This window comes from Neoarius graeffei, chromosome 2 (genome assembly GCF_027579695.1).
Source record: "Neoarius graeffei isolate fNeoGra1 chromosome 2, fNeoGra1.pri, whole genome shotgun sequence".
NCBI classification, from domain to species: Eukaryota; Metazoa; Chordata; class Actinopteri; order Siluriformes; family Ariidae; genus Neoarius; species Neoarius graeffei.
This window is the reverse complement of record NC_083570.1, coordinates 126,862,469-126,887,209: the sequence shown is the minus strand read 5'-3', so window position 1 is coordinate 126,887,209 and position 24,741 is coordinate 126,862,469. Positions and strand designations below refer to the sequence as shown.

The 24,741-nt window shown below is 50.7% G+C and overlaps 1 protein-coding gene across 5 annotated transcripts in view; it reads right to left on the bottom strand.

The window, feature by feature from the left end:
- LOC132882276 (A-kinase anchor protein 9-like) overlaps positions 1-24,741 on the bottom strand; it is a 285,166-nt gene that overhangs the window by 174,102 nt on the left and 86,323 nt on the right. For all 5 annotated transcript variants that reach the window (XM_060915567.1, XM_060915571.1, XM_060915570.1 and 2 more), the window contains 11 exons: positions 24,602-24,728; positions 9,890-9,942; positions 9,337-9,439; positions 9,150-9,238; positions 9,003-9,063; positions 8,311-8,731; positions 8,125-8,167; positions 5,085-5,120; positions 3,309-3,416; positions 3,020-3,121; positions 1,623-1,732 (listed from right to left, as the gene is read on the bottom strand). In XM_060915567.1, coding sequence (XP_060771550.1) covers positions 1,623-1,732; positions 3,020-3,121; positions 3,309-3,416; positions 5,085-5,120; positions 8,125-8,167; positions 8,311-8,731; positions 9,003-9,063; positions 9,150-9,238; positions 9,337-9,439; positions 9,890-9,942; positions 24,602-24,728 — 1,253 coding nt within the window. The remainder of the gene's footprint in view (positions 1-1,622; positions 1,733-3,019; positions 3,122-3,308; positions 3,417-5,084; positions 5,121-8,124; positions 8,168-8,310; positions 8,732-9,002; positions 9,064-9,149; positions 9,239-9,336; positions 9,440-9,889; positions 9,943-24,601; positions 24,729-24,741) is intronic.

Here is a 24,741-nt window from a genome sequence, read left to right as displayed (position 1 = left end):
GGGATTGTTGGCACGGCCGTTGACGTTAAGAAAGGGATTGTTGGCACGGCCATTGACGTTAAGAAAGGGATTGTTGGCACGGCCGTTGACGTTAAGAAAGGGATTGTTGGCACGGCCGTTGACGTTAAGAAAGGGATTGTTGGCACGGCCGTTGACGTTAAGAAAGGGATTGTTGGCACGGCCGTTGACGTTAAGAAAGGGATTGTTGGCATGGCCGTTGACGTTCAGAAAGGGATTGTTGGCATGGCCGTTGACGTTCAGAAAGGGATTGTTGGCATGGCCGTTGACGTTCAGAAAGGGATTGTTGGCATGGCCGTTGACGTTCAGAAAGGGATTGTTGGCACGGCCGTTGACGTTAAGAAAGGGATTGTTGGCACGGCCGTTGACGTTAAGAAAGGGATTGTTGGCACGGCCGTTGACGTTAAGAAAGGGATTGTTGGCACGGCCGTTGACGTTAAGAAAGGGATTGTTGGCACGGCCGTTGACGTTAAGAAAGGGATTGTTGGCATGGCCGTTGACGTTAAGAAAGGGATTGCTGGCATGGCCGTTGACATTAAGAAAGGGATTGTTGGCACGGCCGTTGACGTTAAGAAAGGGATTGTTGGCACAGCCATTGACGTTAAGAAAGGGATTGTTGGCACGGCCGTTGACGTTAAGAAAGGGATTGTTGGCACGGCCATTGACGTTAAGAAAGGGATTGTTGGCACGGCCGTTGACGTTCAGAAAGGGATTGTTGGCACGGCCGTTGACGTTAAGAAAGGGATTGTTGGCACGGCCGTTGACGTTAAGAAAGGGATTGTTGGCACGGCCATTGACGTTAAGAAAGGGATTGTTGGCACGGCCGTTGACGTTAAGAAAGGGATTGTTGGCACGGCCGTTGACGTTAAGAAAGGGATTGTTGGCACGGCCGTTGACGTTAAGAAAGGGATTGTTGGCACGGCCGTTGACGTTAAGAAAGGGATTGTTGGCATGGCCGTTGACGTTCAGAAAGGGATTGTTGGCATGGCCGTTGACGTTCAGAAAGGGATTGTTGGCATGGCCGTTGACGTTCAGAAAGGGATTGTTGGCATGGCCGTTGACGTTCAGAAAGGGATTGTTGGCATGGCCGTTGACGTTAAGAAAGGGATTGTTGGCATGGCCGTTGACGTTAAGAAAGGGATTGTTGGCACGGCCGTTGACGTTAAGAAAGGGATTGTTGGCATGGCCGTTGACGTTAAGAAAGGGATTGTTGGCACGGCCATTGTTGATGTAGTTACAACCAGTGCTGAAATGATTGTAGTTGCTCTGGCTGTTGGGTAAAGTTTGCTGTCCCAGTTGTGTTTGCTGTCGAGGATGTCGACTTCGCGGCTGATGTGGCATCAGTGACAGTGAAAGTCACGTACAACACCAACACAACACTCCAGTAACAGTTTACTGTATAAACAGCTGAGGTGCTGTTTTATAAGTAGTTTTAAAAACTGGTCGGTTAATTAGTATGTGTGATGATTTGCGTGTAGGTGACTTCTGTAGGTGTGGCTAAGATCCAGGATAGTAATAATTACAATCCTCAGTCTTATTGTTTGTGTTTATACTTTCATTAACGTAGCTGATGTAATACACACTGCTCATAATAAACTCTTCACCTTTCCTGTGTGTGCGCTGATGTCAGCTGTGATGTCAATTCCTCCTCCCCACACTGCTCGTCCTTCTTCTTCCTCTCTCTCTCCTCATCCCCCTCTCCACTTCTCCTCAGCTGATGAACAAAACAGGAAAGAAAACACAGAAAGGAAACCAAGCATGTTTACTCACACGAACGCGAAACAACAAACTACACTCAGTCAACAACACACAGAGACTCATTTCAATATCGACCACAGCAAGCGCGTGTGTGTGTGTGTGGTGTGGTGTGTGGTGTGGTGTGTGCGCGCGCGCAACATACAGTCGATTAAATCCAAAACACACACCCACGCAGCACTGCCATAGCAACAGGTTCACCTGTGGAGACGCACTCCGCGGTTCAGTTTACAGAGAGAAGGAAATACATGTGTATACAACACGACATGATGGTTTTATAAAGGGTTCAGAAAAGTTGGGTCTTGGCACAAGATGTCGAGTCATTTAGTCAAAATTAACTTAAATATTTACATTGTTGAATATCATGTGAACAGTTTGGCCTTTTTTGTAAGACAAGAAGAAGAAACCTTTATTCGTCACATGCACACTTCAAGCGCAGTGAGATTCATCCTCTGCATTTAACCCATCTGAAGCAGTGAACACACACACACACACTCAGAGCAGTGGGCAGCCACACCAGAGCGCCCGGGGAGCAGTCAGGGGTTCAGTGCCTCGCTCAAGGGCACCTCAGCCCAAGGCCGCCCCACGTCAACCTAACTGCATGTCTTTGGACTGTGGGGGAAACCGGAGCACCCGGAGGAAACCCACACAGACACGGGGAGAACATGCAAACTCCACACAGAAAGGCCCTCACTGGCCGCTGGGCTCGAACCCACAACCTTCTTGCTGTGAGGCGACAGCGCTAACCACTACACCACCGCGCCGCCCCATACATTTCACATCAGGTGTGTCCAGGACAAATATATGTTTAATATCCATCCATCCATCCATTTTCTACCGGTTATCCTGTTCTGGGTCGTGGGACCAGCAGTCTCGGAGAGCATTGCCCACGTGAGTGTGAAAGTCCCCAAGCAGAATGAAACCCAAGGGTTCCCTTCCATCCCCCCACCCAAGGCCTTCAAGAAGGCCGAATACTCTGAACTGCTGTTCGGTGTATAAACAGTGACAACACTCAGCACATGCGCTCCACCTGAAGCCCCAGGAAGATAACCCTCATCCACCGGGGTGAACTCACCGAACCGGGGTCCATGAGAAAACCCATACCTGCTCGCTAAACCCGGTGGGACTTTTGATTTAGGAGATGTTGCACTACAGCACCACCATCAGGCCTGTCTGATTAACAGGAGGGAAGAAGAAAAAAAACAACAGGGTTGCAGTGCTTGGGCCCCTAATTCAACTGGGTTACCATTTCTGTCTGAGTGCTACTGCACTGCGTGCTGGGGTACCGTCGCTCCATTCCACTTCTCGCCATCTCCTCCTGAATCACTTGCTCAGGCTCCGCCCCCTCCTATTCAGACACACAGAACACTCAGTGATAAAAGGGTCAACACTGGTGAATGTTTCTTTACCGATTTTAGCCTAGATGAGCATAATTTAACTCAACTCCATGTAGCTTTGATTACCTGGAGATAAATACATCCTTTAAATCAATCTATCCTCATTTGCGTGGAGAAATTAGTGGCCGGAGTACGTACCCGTGTCTCCTCACTTCGCTCGTCCTGCTGAACCTCACTGGCGTTCTGCATGCTGATGCGGTTCATCTCGCTCTGCACGGCGAACTCCACAGACATCTGCACGATCACCTGCAGAGATCCCATGGCAGATCAAATATTACAAACATCTTGACATGGCACTGTGTAGCCTCATCAACCTCACACTACCTCACTTTACTACAGGTACTCCTGTTTATCCTCATAAACCCCAGTCCACTCACACTGTCTCAGTCATCCATATATATGCTCATTTAGAAGGAGAAGCAGCCTTTACTCATCATATGCACACTCAAGCACAGTGAGATTCATCCTCTGCATTTCACCCATCTGAAGCACTGAACACACACACACACACACACACACAAGTGAGCCATGAGCGCACACACACTCAGGCAGCCATACTATAGCGCCCAGGGAGCAGTTAGAGGTTAAGTACCTCGCTCAAGGGCACCTCAGCCCAAGGCCGCCCCACGTTAATCTAACCTGCATGTCTTTGGACTGTGGGGGAAACCGGAGCACCCGGAGGAAACCCACGCGGACACGGGGAGAACATGCAAACTCCACACAGAAAGGCCCTCGCCGGCCACGGGGCTCGAACCCGGACCTTCTTGCTGTGAGGCGACAGCGCTAACCACTACACCACCGTGCCGCCCTTTTATTCTCACAATGTCTCGTATGCACTCATTTATTCTCACCTCTACAACCATCATTTATTCACACTGCCCCATTTATCCTTGGACACACCCATTTATCCAAACCACCTTGTTTATCATCACACTGCCTCGTTTAACACTACAAAAGCTTGTTTATCGTTACCCTGCCTCATTTAACACTGAAGACCATTGTTCAGTATTACACTGCCTCGTTTAACACTACAAATCCTTATCATCACACTGCCTCGTTTAACACTCCACACCGTTGTTTATCACACGGCCTTGTTTACACTCCAGACCATTGTTTCTCATCATACTGCCTCATTTAACACTATAAACCCTTGTTTATCATCACACTGCCTCGTTTAACACTGCACACCATTATTTATCATCACACTGCCTCGATTACACTCCACACCCTTGTTTATTATCACACTGCCTCGTTTACACTCCAGACCATTGTTTATCATCACACTGCCTCGGTTGCCACTCCAGACCCCGCTTGATGTTGTAGATGCTTATTTAAGTTTGTGAACCCTTGCTTTGTCATCTGACATCTTTTAACCCTTTGTTCCTCCCATAGCCTCGCTCTACCTTGCAGCTCCTTGTTTATTTCCAGTGTTTAGCACTATATACCTGTATTCTCTCTCTCTCTACAATGCATAACCTCATATCACTGCTGCCTCTCAGAGCCTCATTTACCTCACACTGTCTCACACAGGCTTTTATCCTCACACACAACCATCTTATTTCATTTCATGTTTCCTGAGGCATTTAATGAAGCTTATAAAGGCTTATAAAGGCTTATAGTCTTCTAAAGGCTTATTGAGCTTCATGACAGCCTCTTGATCCTCACACAGCCTGGTTTCGCCCCAGGTGTGCTCTTTTAAGGTGACAGTACTGTGACCTTTCGACACACAATAGACCATACATTTAACTATAGCACAAGTGACCTGAAGGACTGGAACACAGAAAGAGTTTCATATTAAAACAGGACAAACAGGAAGTGGCTTTCAGAATATGAGCCATCACAATCATCTGCTCTGAGGACAATGTGACATGATCAGCTTTCAAGAGCCGTGACATGACAACATGCTCGGCTTACCCTCGCAATTTCCTCCTCCATCTCACGCTGTTGCATCTGAGAGAGACAGAGAGAGAGGGGATGAGGAGATGGAGGGGGGAATGAGAGAGAGAGGATGAGGGGGGGAGAGAGATTGAGAGAGGAAAAAATCAGAGCGGGAGAGAGAGAGAGGAAAAAATCAGAGAGAGAGAGAAAGAGAGGGGATGAGGGGCGAGAGAGATTGAGAGAGGAAAAAATCAGAGAGAGACAAAAAGAGAGGATGAGGAGAGAGAGAGAGAGAGAGGGGATGAGGGGGAGAGAGAGAGGATAAGGAGAGAGAGAGAGAGAGAGAGAGGGGGGATGAGGGGAGAGAGAGAGAGAGAGAATGAGGGGAGAGAGAGAGGGAATGAGGGGAGAGAGGGAATGAGGGGAGAGAGAGAGAGAGAGAATGAGGGGAGAGAGAGAGGGAATGAGGGGAGAGAGAGAGGGAATGAGGGGAGAGAGGGAATGAGGGGAGAGAGAGAGAGAGGGGATGAGGGGGGAGAGAGAGAGAGGGGATGAGGGGAGAGAGAGAGAGGGGGGATGAGGGGAGAGAGAGAGAGGGGATGGGGAGAGAGAGGGGGGGATGAGGGGAGAGAGAGAGAGGGGATGGGGGAGAGAGAGAGAGGGGATGGGGGAGAGAGAGAGAGGGGATGGGGGAGAGAGAGAGAGAGGGGATGGGGGAGAGAGAGAGAGGGGGGGATGAGGGGAGAGAGAGAGAGAGAGGGGATGGGGGAGAGAGAGAGAGAGGGGATGAGGGGGGAGAGAGAGGGGGGGGATGAGGGGGGAGAGAGAGAGGGGGGGGATGGGGGAGAGAGAGAGAGAGAGGGGATGGGGGAGAGAGAGAGAGAGGGGATGGGGGAGAGAGAGAGAGAGGGGATGGGGGAGAGAGAGAGGGGATGAGGGGAGAGAGAGAGGGGGGGGATGAGGGGAGAGAGGGGGGGGATGAGGGGAGAGAGAGAGGGGGGGATGAGGGGAGAGAGAGAGAGGGGATGGGGGAGAGAGAGAGAGAGGGGATGGGGAGAGAGAGAGAGAGGGGATGGGGGAGAGAGAGAGAGAGGGGATGAGGGGGGAGAGAGAGAGAGGGGGGATGAGGGGGGAGAGAGAGAGAGGGGGGGGATGAGGGGGGAGAGAGAGAGAGGGGGGGATGAGGGGGAGAGAGAGAGAGGGGGGGATGAGGGGGAGAGAGAGGGGGGATGGGGGAGAGAGAGAGAGGGGGGGATGGGGGAGAGAGAGAGAGAGAGGGGATGAGGGGGGGAGAGAGAGAGGGGGGGGAGAGAGGGGGGGGATGAGGGGAGAGAGAGAGAGGGGGGGATGAGGGGAGAGAGAGGGGGGGGATGAGGGGAGAGAGAGGGGGGGGATGAGGGGAGAGAGAGAGAGGGGATGGGGGGAGAGAGAGAGAGGGGATGGGGAGAGAGAGAGAGAGGGGATGAGGGAGAGAGAGAGAGAGAGGGGATGAGGGGAGAGAGGGGGGGGATGAGGGGAGAGAGGGGGGGGATGAGGGGAGAGAGAGAGGGGGGGATGAGGGGAGAGAGAGGGGGGGGGATGAGGGGAGAGAGGGGGGGATGAGGGGAGAGAGAGAGAGAGGGGATGGGGGAGAGAGAGAGGGGATGAGGGGGGAGAGAGAGAGAGGGGATGAGGGGGGAGAGAGAGAGAGGGGGGGATGAGGGGGGAGAGAGAGAGAGGGGGGGATGAGGGGAGAGAGAGAGAGGGGGGGATGAGGGGAGAGAGAGAGAGGGGGGGGATGAGGGGAGAGAGAGAGAGGGGGGGATGAGGGGGGAGAGAGAGGGGGAGAGAGAGAGAGGGGGGGGATGAGGGGGAGAGAGAGAGAGGGGGGGATGAGGGGGGAGAGAGAGGGGGAGAGAGAGAGAGGGGGGGATGAGGGGGGAGAGAGAGGGGGAGAGAGAGAGAGGGGGGGGATGAGGGGGAGAGAGAGAGAGGGGGGGGGGATGAGGGGGAGAGAGAGAGAGGTAAATAATGAGTTGAGTTCTGTGTGCAATAATAAAGTCTTGTACACAGTAACAGTGCTCTTAAAAGGTCCCATTCTGTGAATTGTTTTCTTCTTGTTTTTGAAATCAGATGTGGGGGCGTGACGTGGGGGGGCGTGACGTGGGGGGGCGTGACGTGGGGGCGGTACTGAGACTCTTCAAGTCGATTGTTCCCGGTCTGTAACAGCCACAGAAATAAAATATTCACAGAGAACAGGCCAGCGAGAACAGTCTCTTTCCTACACAGAAACTTCCCTGGTACCACCCCTCATTAACATATGACCGCCTACAGCAAACTGAATCAAGAAGACGGGGAGGAGCCATCTAATCATTCAGCAAAAGGTTCCTTGGATAGAAGAAGTGGAGATAAAGCGCAGTATGCTGTTCCAGAACACACACAAGAAAACCAGAGTCTGCACGCAATTCCAAAGGAAGTTAATACGCTTTTTAAAATATATTCCTTCATCTCTTTTACTTTTGACACTTCACTGTAGCTCTCGTTTATTATTCACATTATTATTATTGCTACAAAATTATTACACCACACGACAGACTTAATAATTATAGCAATTAATATAATAAAATATCCAAGTTTCTACTCCTAGAAAAAGCTCACTGCTCTCCTCTCACACTGCACCTGTCTGTCTATACATCCTTCTGTCCGTCTGCATTCTTTTGTCTTTCTCTTTGTTAGTGATGTCTCTCAGTCCAAGGTTGAGAGATGGAGTGAATAAGAGGACGAGTGAGCAATCATGTGAGAGAGTAAAAGACAGAGTAACTCTCACTCACTCATTCGCAAAGAACAGCATCCTTCACTCCACCCTCTCTCTCTCTGTGTGTGTGTGTGTGTGTGTGTGTGTGTGTGTGTGTGTGTGTGTGTGTGTGTGTGTAGTAATCTAGGTCAGATTATCGCCAAAGGCTAATTTAAACACAAACACATTTCCACCGATATACGCGTGTGTGTGTGTGTGTGTGTGTGTGTGTGTGTGTGTGTGTGTGTGTGTGTGTGTATAAAAAAGCTAGATGGTTACAGTGCACTGTGGGCTTGAACTTACCTGAAGCTCCTGCTCTTCTGTGTGTGCAGAAATACTTGGCATGCTGGAACACACACACACACACAGAGTGTGAAAGCTCATACTGGATAGTAGGGGGCAGTGTTGAACACACACTACACTTCTAACAAGAATGCTGATTAGATACAAATCTGCAACAGAGCCTTAAGCTCCAGATGTGCAAGCTACCTGTGTAAGGTGTCTGGTGAAGTCATGCCCTGAAGTCGGTCCTGCAGAAGGAGGATCTCACTGGTGTAGCGTTCCTCTGTTTGTCTGATCTGCTCACGATAGTAATTCGTCAGGCGCTGAATCTCCTGCTTGTACTGCTCCTCCTGAACCTCCATCTTTGGCTTCACTTCCTCCTTTAGCTCCAACTTCTGCTTCAGCTCCTCCTGAAGCTCTATCTTTGGCTTCACTTCCTCTTTTAGCTCCAACTTTGGCTTCAGCTCCTCCTGAAGCTCCAACTTTGGCTTGAGCTCCCCCTGAAGCTCCATCTTCTGCTTCAGCTCCCCCTGAAGCTCCATCTTCTGCTTCAGGTCCTCCTGAAGCTCCAACTTTGGCTTCACTTTCTCCTGAAGCTCCAACTTTGGCTTCAGCTCCTCCTGTAGGTCTGCAAAGGTGATAAAGAAGTAAATTTAACTGTTACAATCTTACAAGCGTACTGCAGAACACAACACAGTAAAAGCACTCTGCTCCAGGAACCATTTCAGGAATCAAGGCAGTTTTTTAGAACCTCAGAAGGATAAAAATGAGGAAAGAAGAAGAAGGAGGAGAAGAAGGAAAAGACTCAATCATTCGTTGAGAGATGGCTTGTGAATAGGACCCACTAACCAATCTCTGTTCAGGAGGTGTGAAAATGGAAACAATGTGGTGAAGGTTACCGTTGAGTGTGGAGGTGTGGACATCATCTTCAGTTCTGACTGAGTGATCATCACACACTGTCTGCATGCACACACACAGACACACGCATTAGTACACACTTCAGCTCTAGTGCATTATACAAGGCATTGTACGTGTGTGTGTGGTACCTCATTTCCATCTTCACTCAGTGATGTTCTAAGACAAGTCTGTGAAGATAAAACACCCGTATCCAACTGCTGGAGCTTTCGGTATACCTCTACACACACACGCACACACACACACACACAGTTACAGAATACCTTATATACCTTAACACAAATGTTAGTCGTGTGACACACACACACACACACACACCTCGGGCTGTGTCTTTGAGCTCTCTGATGGTGGAAGGTTGGAGATTCTGCAGGTGTTCATCTGTCACATCCACAGCCTCGACTCCACACACACCAGAAATCAACTACACACACACACACACGGGATAAAGCACAATGTTACATAAACAGAACGAACGTGGCATTAGAAACCAATAAAGAGGAATCTAGCTTTAGCAGTAAAAGTAAAAAGTCTGCTCAGAAATCCTACAGCTACAGTAACTAACAGAAATCTTGCTGTTCGCTCATTTTAACCAGCTAATCAGCTGAAAAGTAACAATACAAACTCGTGACAATTCCTGTCAGGTTATCTCATGTCCGCTTATCTCATGTCAGCTAGCATTACTAGTTACGTTTAAGAACATTAATAAATATCAAAAATCTTTCCGTAAGTCCTGCCAGGACATGTTAGCCTGCTAACAAGCTTTGACAAAGAAAGTTAAAAAAGTCCTCTCAGAAATCCTATCAGGTTAGCTCATATAGCACGCGCGCGTGCGTACACACACACACACACACACACACACACAGTTGTGTACCTGGAGCAGGTGTGTGCAGTCCTGGGTGATGGAGCTCAGTGAGGGGCTGCAGACTAACACACACACACAATCCATTAATTAAACATCACATCAGTTAGCAAATACACAGTCAAAGATCACGTGTGTGTGTGTGTGTGTGTGTGTGTGTGTGTGTGTGTGTGTGAGAGAGAGAGAGATATAAATGTGACCGTTTTAATCTTCAAAGTGTGTTAGATGTGTGGAATATACCCAGTGTGGTATAAATAATGGATCTCTCTCCTGCTCTCTCTCTTCCACACACAGCTGGGTTTCAAAGTCACCTGTATCACATTTTTACCCCTGCCCCTTACTCACCTGTACCTTCACCTCACCCCTGCCCCTTACTCACCTGTACCTTCACCTCACCCCTGCCCCTTACTCACCTGTACCTTCACCTCACCCCTGCCCCTTACTCACCTGTACCTTCACCTCACCCCTGCCCCTTACTCACCTGTACCTTCACCTCACCCCTGCCCTTTATGCACCTGTATCACCACCTCACCCACTTACCTGTATCACCTCACCCCTGCCCCTGACACACTTGTAGCTTCACCTCACCCCTGACCTTTACTTACCTGTATCACCTCACCCCTGCCCCTGACACACTTGTAGCTTCACCTCACCCCTGCCCCTTATATAGTAGTGTGGCGCTGTGGGATATGGCTGCCTCTCCAGTAGCTCTGTAGTTTTTAGCTCTTTAAACCTCTTTTTTCCACCTTTTTACTTTTCTGCTCTTCTTACGAAGACAGTCTTTTTCTTCATATCACATGGATATTTTTAACTTTCACATGCAACCAGGAGCCAGGTTTCTTGCTTATTCAAGAGAGGAGCTGCTAGCCCTGAAACAATGGGACGAGCCGGGATACGACACCCCATCCCAGCAGAGCTGAGGAGGAGACCCAGGGGCTGCAAAGTCGGGGCGAAGCTAAAGGCTAGGCTAGCGGACAACTGGTGGCACTGCAAACCATCCATTCCCTCCGTTATCATGGGGAATGTGAACTCGCTGCCAAATAAGGTCGACGAGCTATCCGCATTGAACAACTAGCGGATTTACCGGGACAGCAGCTTGTTTATCTTTACGGAGACATGGCTAACACATCCTCATACTGGATGCTAACGTGGACCTGCGGGGATTCACTGCTGTGAGAGCCAACAGAGACACTCAAGTATGCAGGCAAGGCAAAGATGGGGGACTCATCATCTATGTGAACAACCGCTGGTGTAACCCGGGACATATCTCCGTAAAGATAGTCTTATATTTCCCGGACTTGGAGCTGCTAGCCGTTAGCCTGCGGCCATATTATCTGCCGAGGGAGTTCAGTCACTTGATCACCATCTGTGTTTACATCACTCCGAGGGCAGACGCAGCCGTTGCATGTGAGAGGATTCACTGTCAAGCAAGGCTGCAGACAGCACCCTGAGGCATTTATGATAATTTCTAGGAACTTAAATCATGCTACTTTGGAGTCTACTTTGGCTGCTTTTTACTAGGTTGTTGGCTGTCCAACAAGGAACAACAGGAAGTCTGACCACAACCTGGTTCGTCTACAGCCGAAGTACACCCCCCGGTCCAAAGGCAGCCTGCAACAACTAGCTCCATCAGGAGGTGGTCCCCTGAAATGGAAGATGCCCTCAGAGACTGTTATGACACCACGAACTGGGATGTGCTGCTTAGCCCACACTGTGAGGACATAGAGGGGCTGACACACTGTCTGACGGATTACCTTAACTTCTGTGCAGATGTGGTCTCCCCCACTAAGACTGTATGGTGTTACCCTAATTACATTTACATTTATGCATTTAGCAGACGCTTTTATCCAAAGCGACTTACAGAAAGAGAATTAACAATCAAGCTACATAGAAGTCTTAAAAGAAATATCACTAAAGGGAGCTTTAGAGTGTGAATGCAAAAGTGGAATCAAGTGCAAGATGAGTACAGTGGAGGGGAGGGGGGTGTAAAGTCTAAGTGCAGGACAGGAGGTGTTCTCTGAAGAGCTGGATCTTCAAGAGTTTCTTGAAGACAGACAGGGACACCTCTGCTCTGGTAGCGCTTGGTAGGTCATTCCACCAGCGTGGGACAACACATGAAGAGTCTGGATTGTCTTGTGCGTGGTGCTGGAACAGCCAAATGGCGTTCTTTTGATATCCGGAGTTGAGAAAGCGTAACCTTAGCCTTTATTAGAGCACTCAAGTAAGTAGGTGCAGACCCAGTAAGCACTTTGTAGGCTAGCATTAGTGATTTGAATTTGATGCGTGCAGCCAGGGGTAACCAATGTAATTCAATTAGCAGAGGGGTCACATGTGCCCTTTTGGGCTGATTGAAGACCAGGCGTGCCGCTGCATTCTGGACCATCTGAAGTGGCTTCACAACACAGGCTGGGAGGCCTGTTAGAAGGGCATTGCAGTAGTCAAGGCGGGAGATGACCATTGTTTGTACCAGCAGCTGGGTGGCCTGTTGGGTTAAATATGGTCTAATCTTCCTTATATTAAATGATGCAAAGCAGCAAGACCGGGCTACAGAGGCAACATGATCTTTGAAGATCAGCTGATCATCAATCATGACACCTAAGTTCCTTGCTACTTTAGTAGGAGCAAGAGCTAAAGAGTCAGTCTTGATACAGATGTTATGATGTATGTTTGGCTTGGCAGGGAAGACCAGTAGTTCAGTTTTTGAGAGGTTTAGCTGGAGGTGATGGTCTTTCATCCATGCAGATATATCAGAGAGACAATCTGAGATTCGCGCTGAGACCATATGGTCGTCAGGTGGGAATGAAAGATAGAGCTGGGTATCATCAGCATAGCAGTGATATGAGAAGCCATGTGAGTGGATGATCTGGCCCAATGAGGTGGTATACATGGCAAACAGGAGGGGCCCCAGCACTGATCCTTGGGGCACCCCTGTGACAAAGAGGTGCGGTTCAGATCTGTGCCCTAACCAGGACACTTTGAATGACCTCTCTGTGAGATAGGATTCAATCCAGGAGTGTGCTTTACCTGTGATGCCCATATTTGAGAGTATATTTAATAGGATTCTGTGATTGACTGTGTCGAATGCTGCTGATAGGTCAAGCAGGATGAGTACCGAGGACTTCATAGCCACCCTGGCTTCTTTTAGGGCTTCAGTCACAGACAACAAAGCCGTTTCAGTGGAGTGGACACTTTTAAAACCAGATTGGTTGGAGTCAAGGAGGTTGTTTTGGAAGAGGAATTCTGTGACCTGTTTGAAAACTGCCCTTTCAATGGTCTTAGAAAGGAATGAGAGAAAAGAGACCGGCTGATAGTTCTCCACTTGAATGGGAGCAAGAGAAGATTTTTTGAGTAATGGTATTACCTGAGCCTGTTTAAATGCAGTAGGAAATATTCCTGATGGCAGTGAAGAATTAATCACGTGTGATTGCTGCTATAACAATGGGAGCTATGGATAGCAGGAGGTTGGTTGGGATAGGGTCCAGTAGACATGTAGTAGGACGGCTACATGTACGGAGTTTGGACACATCGCTATCGGTAAGAGGGGTAAATGAAGAAAAAGATGCAGTAGGACTTCTGCATATTGGGTTAGTGAGCGATTCAGTAAACTGGCTGCTGATGGTGGCCACTTTGTCAACAAAAAAACGAAGCAAAAATATCTGCTGTCAGGCTGGTAACGGGTGGTGACGGGTTTAGTAGGGTTTTGAAGGTGGAGAATAGTTTCCTGGTGTCAGTGGCATTCTGAATTTTGTCAATGTAGAAAGCCTTTTTTGCAGCAGTGACGCTGGATGAGAAAAATGATAGCAGCGACTGAAATGTATTCAAGTCAGAAGGACCTTTCGTTTTGTGCCATTTTCTCTCAGCAGCTCTGAGGTTGATAAGCAGCGACCGGAGGGAATCATTGAGCCAAGGGTGGGACTGGGAGGATCGAGCAGGTCTGGTGGATAGGGGACACAGCCTATCCAGACAAGAGCTCAGTGTAGAGCACAAGGCCTCAGTGGCATCATTTACCTCTAGTGAGGAAAATGTGCTAGACGGTGGAAGAGCAGACACTACAAGAGAGGAAAAGTGGGTTGGAGACAGATTGCGGAGGTTGCGGCAAAAGGAAACCATAGGGGTTGGGGCAGAGGTTGGTTCTGGTAGGCTCACCCTGAACTGAACAAAATAGTGGTCAGAGAGGTGTAGAGGAGTAACAGTGAGGGTATCTATGGCACAATTTCAGGCAAAGACAAGATCAAGCTCTTTGCCAGCTTTGTGAGTTGGAGGACTGGGAACCTGCTGTAGCTCAAATGAATGCATTAATGACAGGAATTCTGTAGAGCTTGGATTGTCTAAATGTATATTCATATTGCCGAGGACAAGCATGGGGCAGTCATGTTCTGGGATGGAGGAGAGCAGTGTGTCTAGTTCATCTAGAAAATCACCCATTTGACCTGGAGGACGATAGATGACAATCAAGTAGATTTTGACCGGAACCGTCACCAGAATGACATGGTATTCAAAAAAGCTGTATTTAACTGAGGGTACAAATTGATTGTATTTCCATGCGTTGGAAATTAACAAACCGGTCCCACCCCCTCGTCCAAGTGGACGAGAGGTATGGAAGAATGTATAGTTTGTTGAAAGTGCAGCTGGAGTAGCATTGTTTTCAGGTTTAATCCAGGTCTCAGTGAGAGCCAAGATGTCCAGTGCTAAATGATTAATATAGGCAGCAATAAAGTCTGCTTTGTTCACAGCAGACTGACAGTTCCACAGCCCTATAGAAAGGGAAGGGGAAGAGCCATTGACTGAGGTTTGCTTTAACGTGCAGAGAGAAGTATGGTTACGATGCCGTTTGGCAACATAAAACCTTCTGCGTAAGCCAGAGATAACAGGAATAGGGTAAAGACACATTTTGAGAGATAGATATGGCAAATAGGACAAGTTTGCCTTATTCGGTGGCTTTACTCGGTGAACATGTGCAGGTAGACACGCACGTCTTTACCTGATAATATCTTCACACAAGAAGGGCTGACACTTCTGCTTGGCAAGACTTATTCGAGCTTGAGGTGGATGATCCACAACAGCAGAAGATCTCATCAGGTCTCGTTCCCATCAACCAAGAACAGGACCCAGACGAGCATGCGAAGCAGCAGAGGCGCCCCCACATCCACATACCACCCGGCACTCCCGGGACCGCAGGTGAGAACACACACTCGGTGCTTTGCTCTGAAAGCCTTTTGGAAGATGAGCTTAAGCTCGTTGGGGTCGGCCCTTTTGGTTGACTGCACCTTAACGTATAGAAAGGAGCAGGAGTAAAATGATACCGGTATCTTGCTGTCAATATTTTCCCTGTTACTCAGCTAACAACAAAGCAAAACTAAAAACATGCTAACTAGCTAGCCGTGCTAATTATAAAAGCTTGTTGCTGCTATTGTTGGTGGTTTTGTCGCTACTGTTGGTTTTGTTGTTGTCGCTCTTCTTGGTGGTTTTGTTACTGTTGTCGCCGTTACCGTTGGTTTCGCCATTGTTTTTTGTTACTGTCATTGCCGCTGTTGGTGGTTTTGTTGTTGCTGGTTTTGTTGCTGCTGTTGATCTTGTTGCCACTGCCCATAGATGTAGAAAAACAAACTGATATTCCACCAACTCTTTTTTTTTTTTTAATCTCTTTGTTTGAAGTTGCTGCCTTCTCCTCTAGGTATCGTTCCGGATGTCTCTCTGGCTGGTATTCCTCCTCCACATCGCTGGTCTGTTCGGTCACGTCGCACTCCGTCATACAAGTTCCAATGTGCTTACCAAGCTGCTGTTATTCGAAATCAAGCGTGACAAGATGGAGTAATAGTGGAAGTCAATCACCCATGGATATGCTTCTCCTTCAGTTGACATTAAATAAGTGGCCTCTCTTATGTCCGCTCCAATATTAACACGCTCCTGCAGCCATGTTCTGCTTTCATCTGTTGTGATTCAACATCGTCCTCGTTGATCCTGGAAGGAGGTGTGGTATAACCTGGGCTTGCAGGAAAACAGCCCATCAAATACTTTTATTCCATATGTTGTTGCTTTTTTGTATTTTGTTTTTTTGTCTTCTTCTTTTATAGCCATGGGTAACACAGGAAGTCAAAGCTGTCCTCAACAGGAAGAAGACCGCCTTCAGAAGCAGGGACAGGGAGGCGATGAAAGCAGCACAGCAGGAGGTGAAACAATGCATGAGGGAAGCTAAGGACAACTACAGGAGAAAGGTGGTGCACAAGCTGAAGGAGAACAGCATGAGGGAGGTCTGGGAAGGTGTGAAAACCATCACAGGCCACAACACAAAGACCAGAGTCGTTGAGAGGACAGTGGAGAGGGCGAACGAGCTGAATAACTTCTTCAACCGGTTCAACCAGCCCATGTCCCCCCACCCTCCCCCTCATTATAGCCATCCTCCTTCTTCCCTCAACACACCTCGCCCCAGTCATCGCAGCAGCCCCATCCTCCCCCACCTCAACACAGACTCCTCCATGCATTACTGCAGACCAGGTCAGAGGTCAACTGAGGAAGCTTTACCCCAGGAAAGCAGCAAGCCCGGACAAGGTGTGTCCCCAACTACTGAAGACCTGCGCTGCTGAACTGGGTGAACCACTCCAACGCATCTTCAACCTCAGTCTGCAGCTGGGGAGAGTGCCCACCCTCTGGAAGACATCGTGCATCATTCCAGTTCCCAAGAAGAACCAGCCCAGCGAGCTGAATGACTTCCGACCGGTGGCACTCACTTCACATCTGATGAAGATGTTGGAGCGGCTCTTCCTCAGCCTCCAGGTGCAACATGCCCAGGACTGTCTGCAGTTTGGGTACTAGGCAGGTGTTGGTGTGGAAGATGCCATCCTCTACCTGCTACACCGAGCCCACTCGCATCTGGGCACAGTGAGGATCCTCTTCTTGGACTTCTCAAGTGCCTTCAACACCATCCAGCCCCTGATGCTTCAGCACAAACTGAACAGGATGCGAGTGGACCCCTGCCTGGTCACCTGGATCTCCAGCTACCTCACCAACAGGCCGCAGTACGTCAGGCTGAAGGACATCACGTCCGACACTGTGATTAGCAGCACCGGGGCACCCCAGGGCACGGTGCTGGCCCCTCTTCTCTTCACCCTGTACACCGCGGACTTCTGCTACAACTCGGAGCTGTGTCACATTCAGAAGTTCACCGATGACACAGCCATCATGGGGTGTATCAGGGACGACATAGAGGAGGAGTATAGGAGCCTGGTGAGGGACTTTGCCATCTGGTGCAACAGAAACCATCTGCAGCTCAACACCTCGAAGACCAAGGAGCTGGTCATTGACTTTGGGAAGTCCAGACCAAGGTCACGACCAGTTCTGATTGAGGGAGTCGAGGTGGAGGCTGTGGATTCCTACAAGTACCTCGGGCTGTGGCTGGACAGCAAGCTGGACTGGACTTGCAACACCAACCACTTGTACAGGAAGGTACAGAGCAGGCTATACTTCCTGAGGAGGCTGCGGTCCTTTAACATTTGCAGGAAACTCCTGTGGATGTTCTATCAGTCCGTGGTCCCCAGTGTCCTGTTTTACACCGTGGTGTGCTGGGGGGGGCAGCACATCCAAGGAGGACACATCCAGGCTGGACAAACTGATCAGGCGGGCCCGCTCTGTGGTCGGCATGAAGCTGGACTCTCTGGTGACGGTGGCAGAGAAGAGGACTATGGACGAACTACTGAACATCATGGACGATGCCAATCACCCTCTGCACACCATCAGCAGCAACCAGAGAATCCTGTTCAGTGAGAGAATGCTCCTTCCCAAGTGCAGAACTAACAGACTTAAAAACTTCTTTGTCCCTCACGCCATCATACTGTACAACTCCTCTCTGGGGGGGAGGAAGACTAACAAGAGGACAGAGGACGGGAAGGAGCAGTAGCCTAGACTAGCCTGACAAAAAGCAATACTGGACAATGTGCAAAATACATGTGCAATAGCTCTCCTGCTGAACTTGTTTTTTTTCTTTCTTCTTTTCCCATACCTTATTCTTTTTTATATTTGGATAAATAAATACTTAATTTAATTTATCTAGAAGTTTTCCCTATTTTCTATACTCTGTTTATCCTCTAATGATGCTGCTGAATTTTAATTTAACTGAGGGAACCCTCCCAAAGGGATCAATAAAGTTCTATCTAATCTAGAAGAAAGAAGAAACCTTTATTCATCACATGCACACTTCAAGCACAGTGAAATTCATCTTCTGCATTTAACCCATCTGAAGCAGTGAAAACACACACACACCCAGAGCAGTGGGCAGCCACACCAGAGCGCCCGGGGAGCAGTCAGGGGTTCAGTACCTTGCTCAAGGGCACCTCAGCCCAACGTCAACCTAACTGCATGTCTTTGGATTGTGGGGGAAACCGGAGCACCCGAAGGAAACCCACGCAGACACGGGGAGAATATGCAAACTCTACACAGAAAGGACCTCGCCGGCCGCTGGGTTCGAACCCGGAACCTTATTGTGAGGCGACCGTGCTAACCACTAAACCACCGTGCCGCCCAATCTAATCTAATCACCTGTATCACCACTTCGCCCCTGCCCTTTACTCATATGCATCACCTCACCCCTGCCCCACCTGTATCACCTCACCCCTGCCCCTTACTCATCTGTATCACCTCACCCCTGCCCCTGACTCACCTGTATCTTCACCTCACCCCTGCCCTTTACTCATCTGTATCATCTCACCCCACCACACCTGCATCACCTCATCCCTGCCCCTTACTCACCTACATCTTCAGCTCACCCCTGCCCCTTACTCACCTGTATCACCACCTCACTCCTGCCCTTGACTCACCTGTATCACCACCTCACCCCTGCCCTTTACTCACCTATATCTTCACCTCACCACTGCCCCCTTACTCACCTGTATCACCACCTCACCCCTGCCCCTGACTCACCTGTATCTTCACCTCACCCCTGCCCCTTACTCACCTGCATCACCTCACCCCTGCCCCTTACACACCTGTATCACCACCTCACCCCTGACCCTTACTCATCTGCATCACCACCTCACCCCTGACCCTTACTCATCTGCATCACCACCTCACCTCTGCCCCTTACTCAACTGCATCACCACCTCACCCTTGCCCCTTACACACCTGTATCACCACCTCACCCCTGCCCCTTATTCATCTGCATCACTACCTCACCCCTGCCCCTGACTCACCTGTATCTTCACCTCGCCCCTGCCCCTTACTCACCTGCATCACCTCACCCCTGCCCCTTACACACCTGTATCACCACCTCACCCCTGACCCTTACTCATCTGCATCACCTCACCCCTGCCCCTTATTCATCTGCATCACTACCTCACCCCTGCCCCTGACTCACCTGTATCTTCACCTCGCCCCTGCCCCTTACTCACCTGCATCACCTCACCCCTGCCCCTTACACACCTGTATCACCACCTCACCCCTGACCCTTACTCATCTGCATCACCACCTCACCCCTGCCCCTTATTCATCTGCATCACTACCTCACCCCTGCCCCTTACTCACCTGTATCTTCAACTCACCCCTGCCCCTTACTCACGTGATTCACCACCTCACCCCTGCCCTTTACTCATCTGTATCACCTCACCCCTGCTCCACCTGTATCACCTCACCCCTGCCCCTTACTCACCTGTATCTTCACCTCACCTCTGCCCCTTACTCACCTGTATCACCTCACTCCTGCCCCTTACTCATCTGTATCACCTCACCCCTGCCCCTGACTCACCTGTATCTTCACCTCACCCCTGCCCTTTACTCATCTGTATCATCTCACCCCTGCCGAACCTGTATCACCTCACCCCTGCCCCTTACTCACCTGTATCACCTCACCCCTGCCCGACTCACCTGTATCTTCACCTCACCCCTGCCCTTTACTCATCTGTATCACCTCACCCCTGCTCCACCTGTATCACCTCACCCCTGCCCCTTACTCACCTGTATCTTCACCTCACTCCTGCCCCTTACTCACCTGTATCACCTCACTCCTGCCCTTTACTCATCTGTATCACCTCACCCCTGCCCCTGACTCACCTATATCTTCACCTCACCACTGCCCCCTTACTCACCTGTATCACCACCTCACCCCTGCCCCCGACTCACCTGTATCTTCACCTCACCCCTGCCCCTTACACACCTGTATCACCACCTCACCCCTGACCCTTACTAATCTGCATCACCACCTCACCACTGCCCCCTTACTCACCTGTATCACCACCTCACCCCTGCCCCCGACTCACCTGTATCACCACCTCACCTCTGCCCCTTACACACTTGTATCACCACTTCACCCCTGCCCCTTATTCATCTGCATCACTACCTCACCCCTGCCCCTTACTCACATGTATCTTCAACTCACCCCTGCCCCTTACTCACCTGATTCACCACCTCACCCCTGCCCCTTACACACTTGTATCACCACTTCACCCCTGCCCCTTATTCATCTGCATCACCACCTCACCACTGCCCCCTTACTCACCTGTATCACCACCTCACCACTGCCCCCTTACTCACCTGTATCACCACCTCACCACTGCCCCCTTACTCACCTGTATCACCACCTCACCTCTGCCCCTTACACACTTGTATCACCACTTCACCACTGCCCCCTTATTCATCTGCATCACTACCTCACCCCTGCCCCTTACTCACATGTATCTTCAACTCACCCCTGCCCCTTACTCACCTGATTCACCACCTCACCCCTGCCCTTTACTCATCTGTATCACCTCACCCCTGCTCCACCTGTATCACCTCACCCCTGCCCCTTACACACTTGTATCACCACCTCACCCCTGACCCTTACTCATCTGCATCACCACCTCACCCCTGACCCTTACTCATCTGCATCACCACCTCACCTCTGTCCCTTACTCAACTGCATCACCACCTCACCCTTGCCCCTTACACACCTGTATCACCACCTCACCTCTGCCCCTTACACACTCGTATCACCACCTCACCCCTGCCCCTTATTCATCTGCATCACTACCTCACCCCTGCCCCTTACTCACCTGTATCTTCAACTCACCCCTGCCCCTTACTCACCTGATTCACCACCTCACCCCTGCCCTTTACTCATCTGTATCACCTCACCCCTGCTCCACCTGTATCACCTCACCCCTGCCCCTTACTCACCTGTATCTTCAACTCACCCCTGCCCCTTACTCACCTGATTCACCACCTCACCCCTGCCCTTTACTCATCTGCATCACCTCACCCCTGCTCCACCTGTATCACCTCACCCCTGCCCCTTACACACTTGTATCACCACCTCACCCCTGACCCTTACTCATCTGCATCACCACCTCACCCCTGCCCCTTACACACTTGTATCACCACCTCACCCCTGACCCTTACTCATCTGCATCACCACCTCACCCCTGACCCTTACTCATCTGCATCACCACCTCACCTCTGCCCCTTACACACTTGTATCACCACCTCACCCCTGACCCTTACTCATCTGCATCACCACCTCACCCCTGACCCTTACTCAACTGCATCACCACCTCACCCTTGCCCCTTACACACCTGTATCACCACCTCACCCCTGCCCTTTACTCATCTGTATCACCACCTCACCTCTGCCCCTTACACACTTGTATCACCACCTCACCCCTGACCCTTATTCATCTGCATCACCACCTCACCCCTGAACCTTACTCATCTGCATCACCACCTCACCTCTGCCCCTTACTCAACTGCATCACCACCTCACCCTTGCCCCTTACACACCTGTATCACCACCTCACCTCTGCCCCTTACACACTTGTATCACCACCTCACCCCTGCCCCTTATTCATCTGCATCACTACCTCACCCCTGCCCCTTACTCACCTGTATCTTCAACTCACCCCTGCCCTTTACTCATCTGTATCACCTCACCCCTGCTCCACCTGTATCACCTCACCCCTGCCCCTTACTCACCTGTATCTTCAACTCACCCCTGCCCCTTACTCACCTGATTCACCACCTCACCCCTGCCCTTTACTCATCTGCATCACCTCACCCCTGCTCCACCTGTATCACCTCACCCCTGCCCCTTACACACTTGTATCACCACCTCACCCCTGACCCTTACTCATCTGCATCACCACCTCACCCCTGACCCTTACTCATCTGCATCACCACCTCACCTCTGCCCCTTACTCAACTGCATCACCACCTCACCCTTGCCCCTTACACACCTGTATCACCACCTCACCTCTGCCCCTTACACACTTGTATCACCACCTCACCCCTGCCCCTTATTCATCTGCATCACTACCTCACCCCTGCCCCTTACTCACCTGTATCTTCAACTCACCCCTGCCCTTTACTCATCTGTATCACCTCACCCCTGCTCCACCTGTATCACCTCACCCCTGCCCCTTACTCACCTGTATCTTCAACTCACCCCTGCCCTTTACTCATCTGTATCACCTCACCCCTGCTCCACCTGTATCACCTCACCCCTGCCCCTTACACAGCTGTATCACCACCTCACCCTTGCCCCTTACTCACCTGTATCTTCAACTCACCCCTGCCCCTTACTCACTTGATTCACCACCTCACCCCTGCCCTTTACTCATCTGTATCACCTCACCCCTGCCCCACCTGTATCACCTCACCCCTGCCCCTTACACACCTGTATCACCACCTCACCCCTGCCCTTTACTCATCTGTATCATCTCACCCCACCACACCTGCATTACCTCATCCCTGCCCCTTACTAACCTACATCTTCACCTCACCCCTGCCCCTTACTCACCTGTATCACCACCTCACTCCTGCCCTTGACTCACCTGTATCTTCACCTCACCACGGCCCCCTTACTCACCTGTATCACCACCTCACCCCTGCCCCTTACTCACCTGCATCACCTCACCCCTGCCCCGTACACACCTGTATCACCACCTCACCCCTGCCCCTTACTCATCTGCATCACCACCTCACCCCTGCCCCTTACTCACCTATGTCTTCACCTCACCCTTGCCCCTTACTCACCGATATCATCACCACCTCACCCCTGCCATACCTGCATCACCTCACCCCTGCCATACCTGTATCACCTCACCCCTGCACCTTACTCACCTGTATCACCACCTCACTCCTGCCCTTGACTCACCTGTATCTTCACCTCACCCCGCCCCCTTACACACCTGTATCACCACCTCACCCCTGCCCTTTACTCATCTGTATCACCTCACCCCGCCACACCTGCATCACCTCATCCCTGCCCCTTACTCACCTATATCTTCACCTCACCCCTGCCCCTTACTCACCTGTATAACCACCTCACCCCTGCCCCTTACTCATCTGCATCACCTCACCCCGCCACACCTGCATCACCTCATCCCTGCCCCTTACTCACCTATATCTTCACCTCACCCCTGCCCCTTACTCACCTATATCACCACCTCACCCCTGCCCCTTACTCACCTATATCACCACCTCACCCCTGCCCCTTACACACCTATATCACCACCTCACCCCTGCACCTTACTCACCTATATCTTCACCTCACCCCTGCCCCTTACTCACCTGCATCACCTCACCCCTGCCCCTTACACACCTGTATCACCACCTCACCCCTGCCCCTTACTCACCTGCATCACCTCACCCCTGCTCCTTACACACCTGTATCACCTCACCCCTGCCCCTTACTCACCTATGTCTTCACCTCACCCTTGCCCCTTACTCACCTATATCTTCACCTCACCCCTGCCCCTTACTCACCTGTATCACCACCTCACTCCTGCCCTTGACTCACCTGTATCTTCACCTCACCCTGCCCCTTACACACCTGTATCATCACCTCACCCCTGCCCCTTACTCACCTGTATCACCACCTCACCCCTGCCCTTGACTCACCTGTATCTTCACCTCACCCCTGCCTGTTACTCACCTGTATCACCACCTCACCCCTGCCCCTTACACACCTGTATCACCACCTCACCCCTGCCCTTTACTCATCTGTATCACCACCTCACCCCTGCCCTTTACTCATCTGTATCACCACCTCACCCCTGCCCTTTACTCACCTGTATCACATCACCCCTGCCACACCTGCATCACCTCACCCCTGCCCCTTACACACCTGTATCACCACCTCACCCTTGCCCCTTACTCACCTGTATCTTCAACTCACCCCTGCCCCTTACTCACCTGATTCACCACCTCACCCCTGCCCTTTACTCATCTGTATCACCTCACCCCACCACACCTGCATCACCTCACCCCTGCCCCTTACACACCTGTATCACCACCTCACTCCTGCCCTTGACTCACCTGTATCTTCACCTCACCACTGCCCCCTTACTCACCTGTATCACCACCTCACCCCTGCCCCTTACTCACCTGTATGACCTCACCCCTGCCACTGACTCACCTGTATCTTCACCTCACCCCTGCCCCATAATCACCGAAATCTTCACCTCACCCCTGCCCCTTACTCACCTGCATCACCTCACCCCTGCCCCTTACACACCTGTATCATCACCTCACCCCTGCCCCTACTCACCTGCATCCTCACCTCAGCCGTGGCCCCTACTCACCTGCATCACCTTACCCCTCCCCCTTACTCACCTGTATCATCATGTCATAGCGCCACCTATTTTATCTGGAGTTACAATTTCACCGAACACTCTGCTCATACTCAATTGTAGGTTTTAAGATGTCAGTTCCACTCCCTAAAAATCTGTAATCACTGATTCACTGTGACCTATATACAGATACCTTTAGCCCCGCCTTGTTTCCCAGGCTCCTCCCACTCAGGCAGTCTCTCTTTCAGCAGCTCTAACTGAGCAGCGTGAATCTGAGAGAGGCTGATACGCTGAGCCTCCAATTGCAGCCTGCATTCCTCCTGAGAGAGAGAA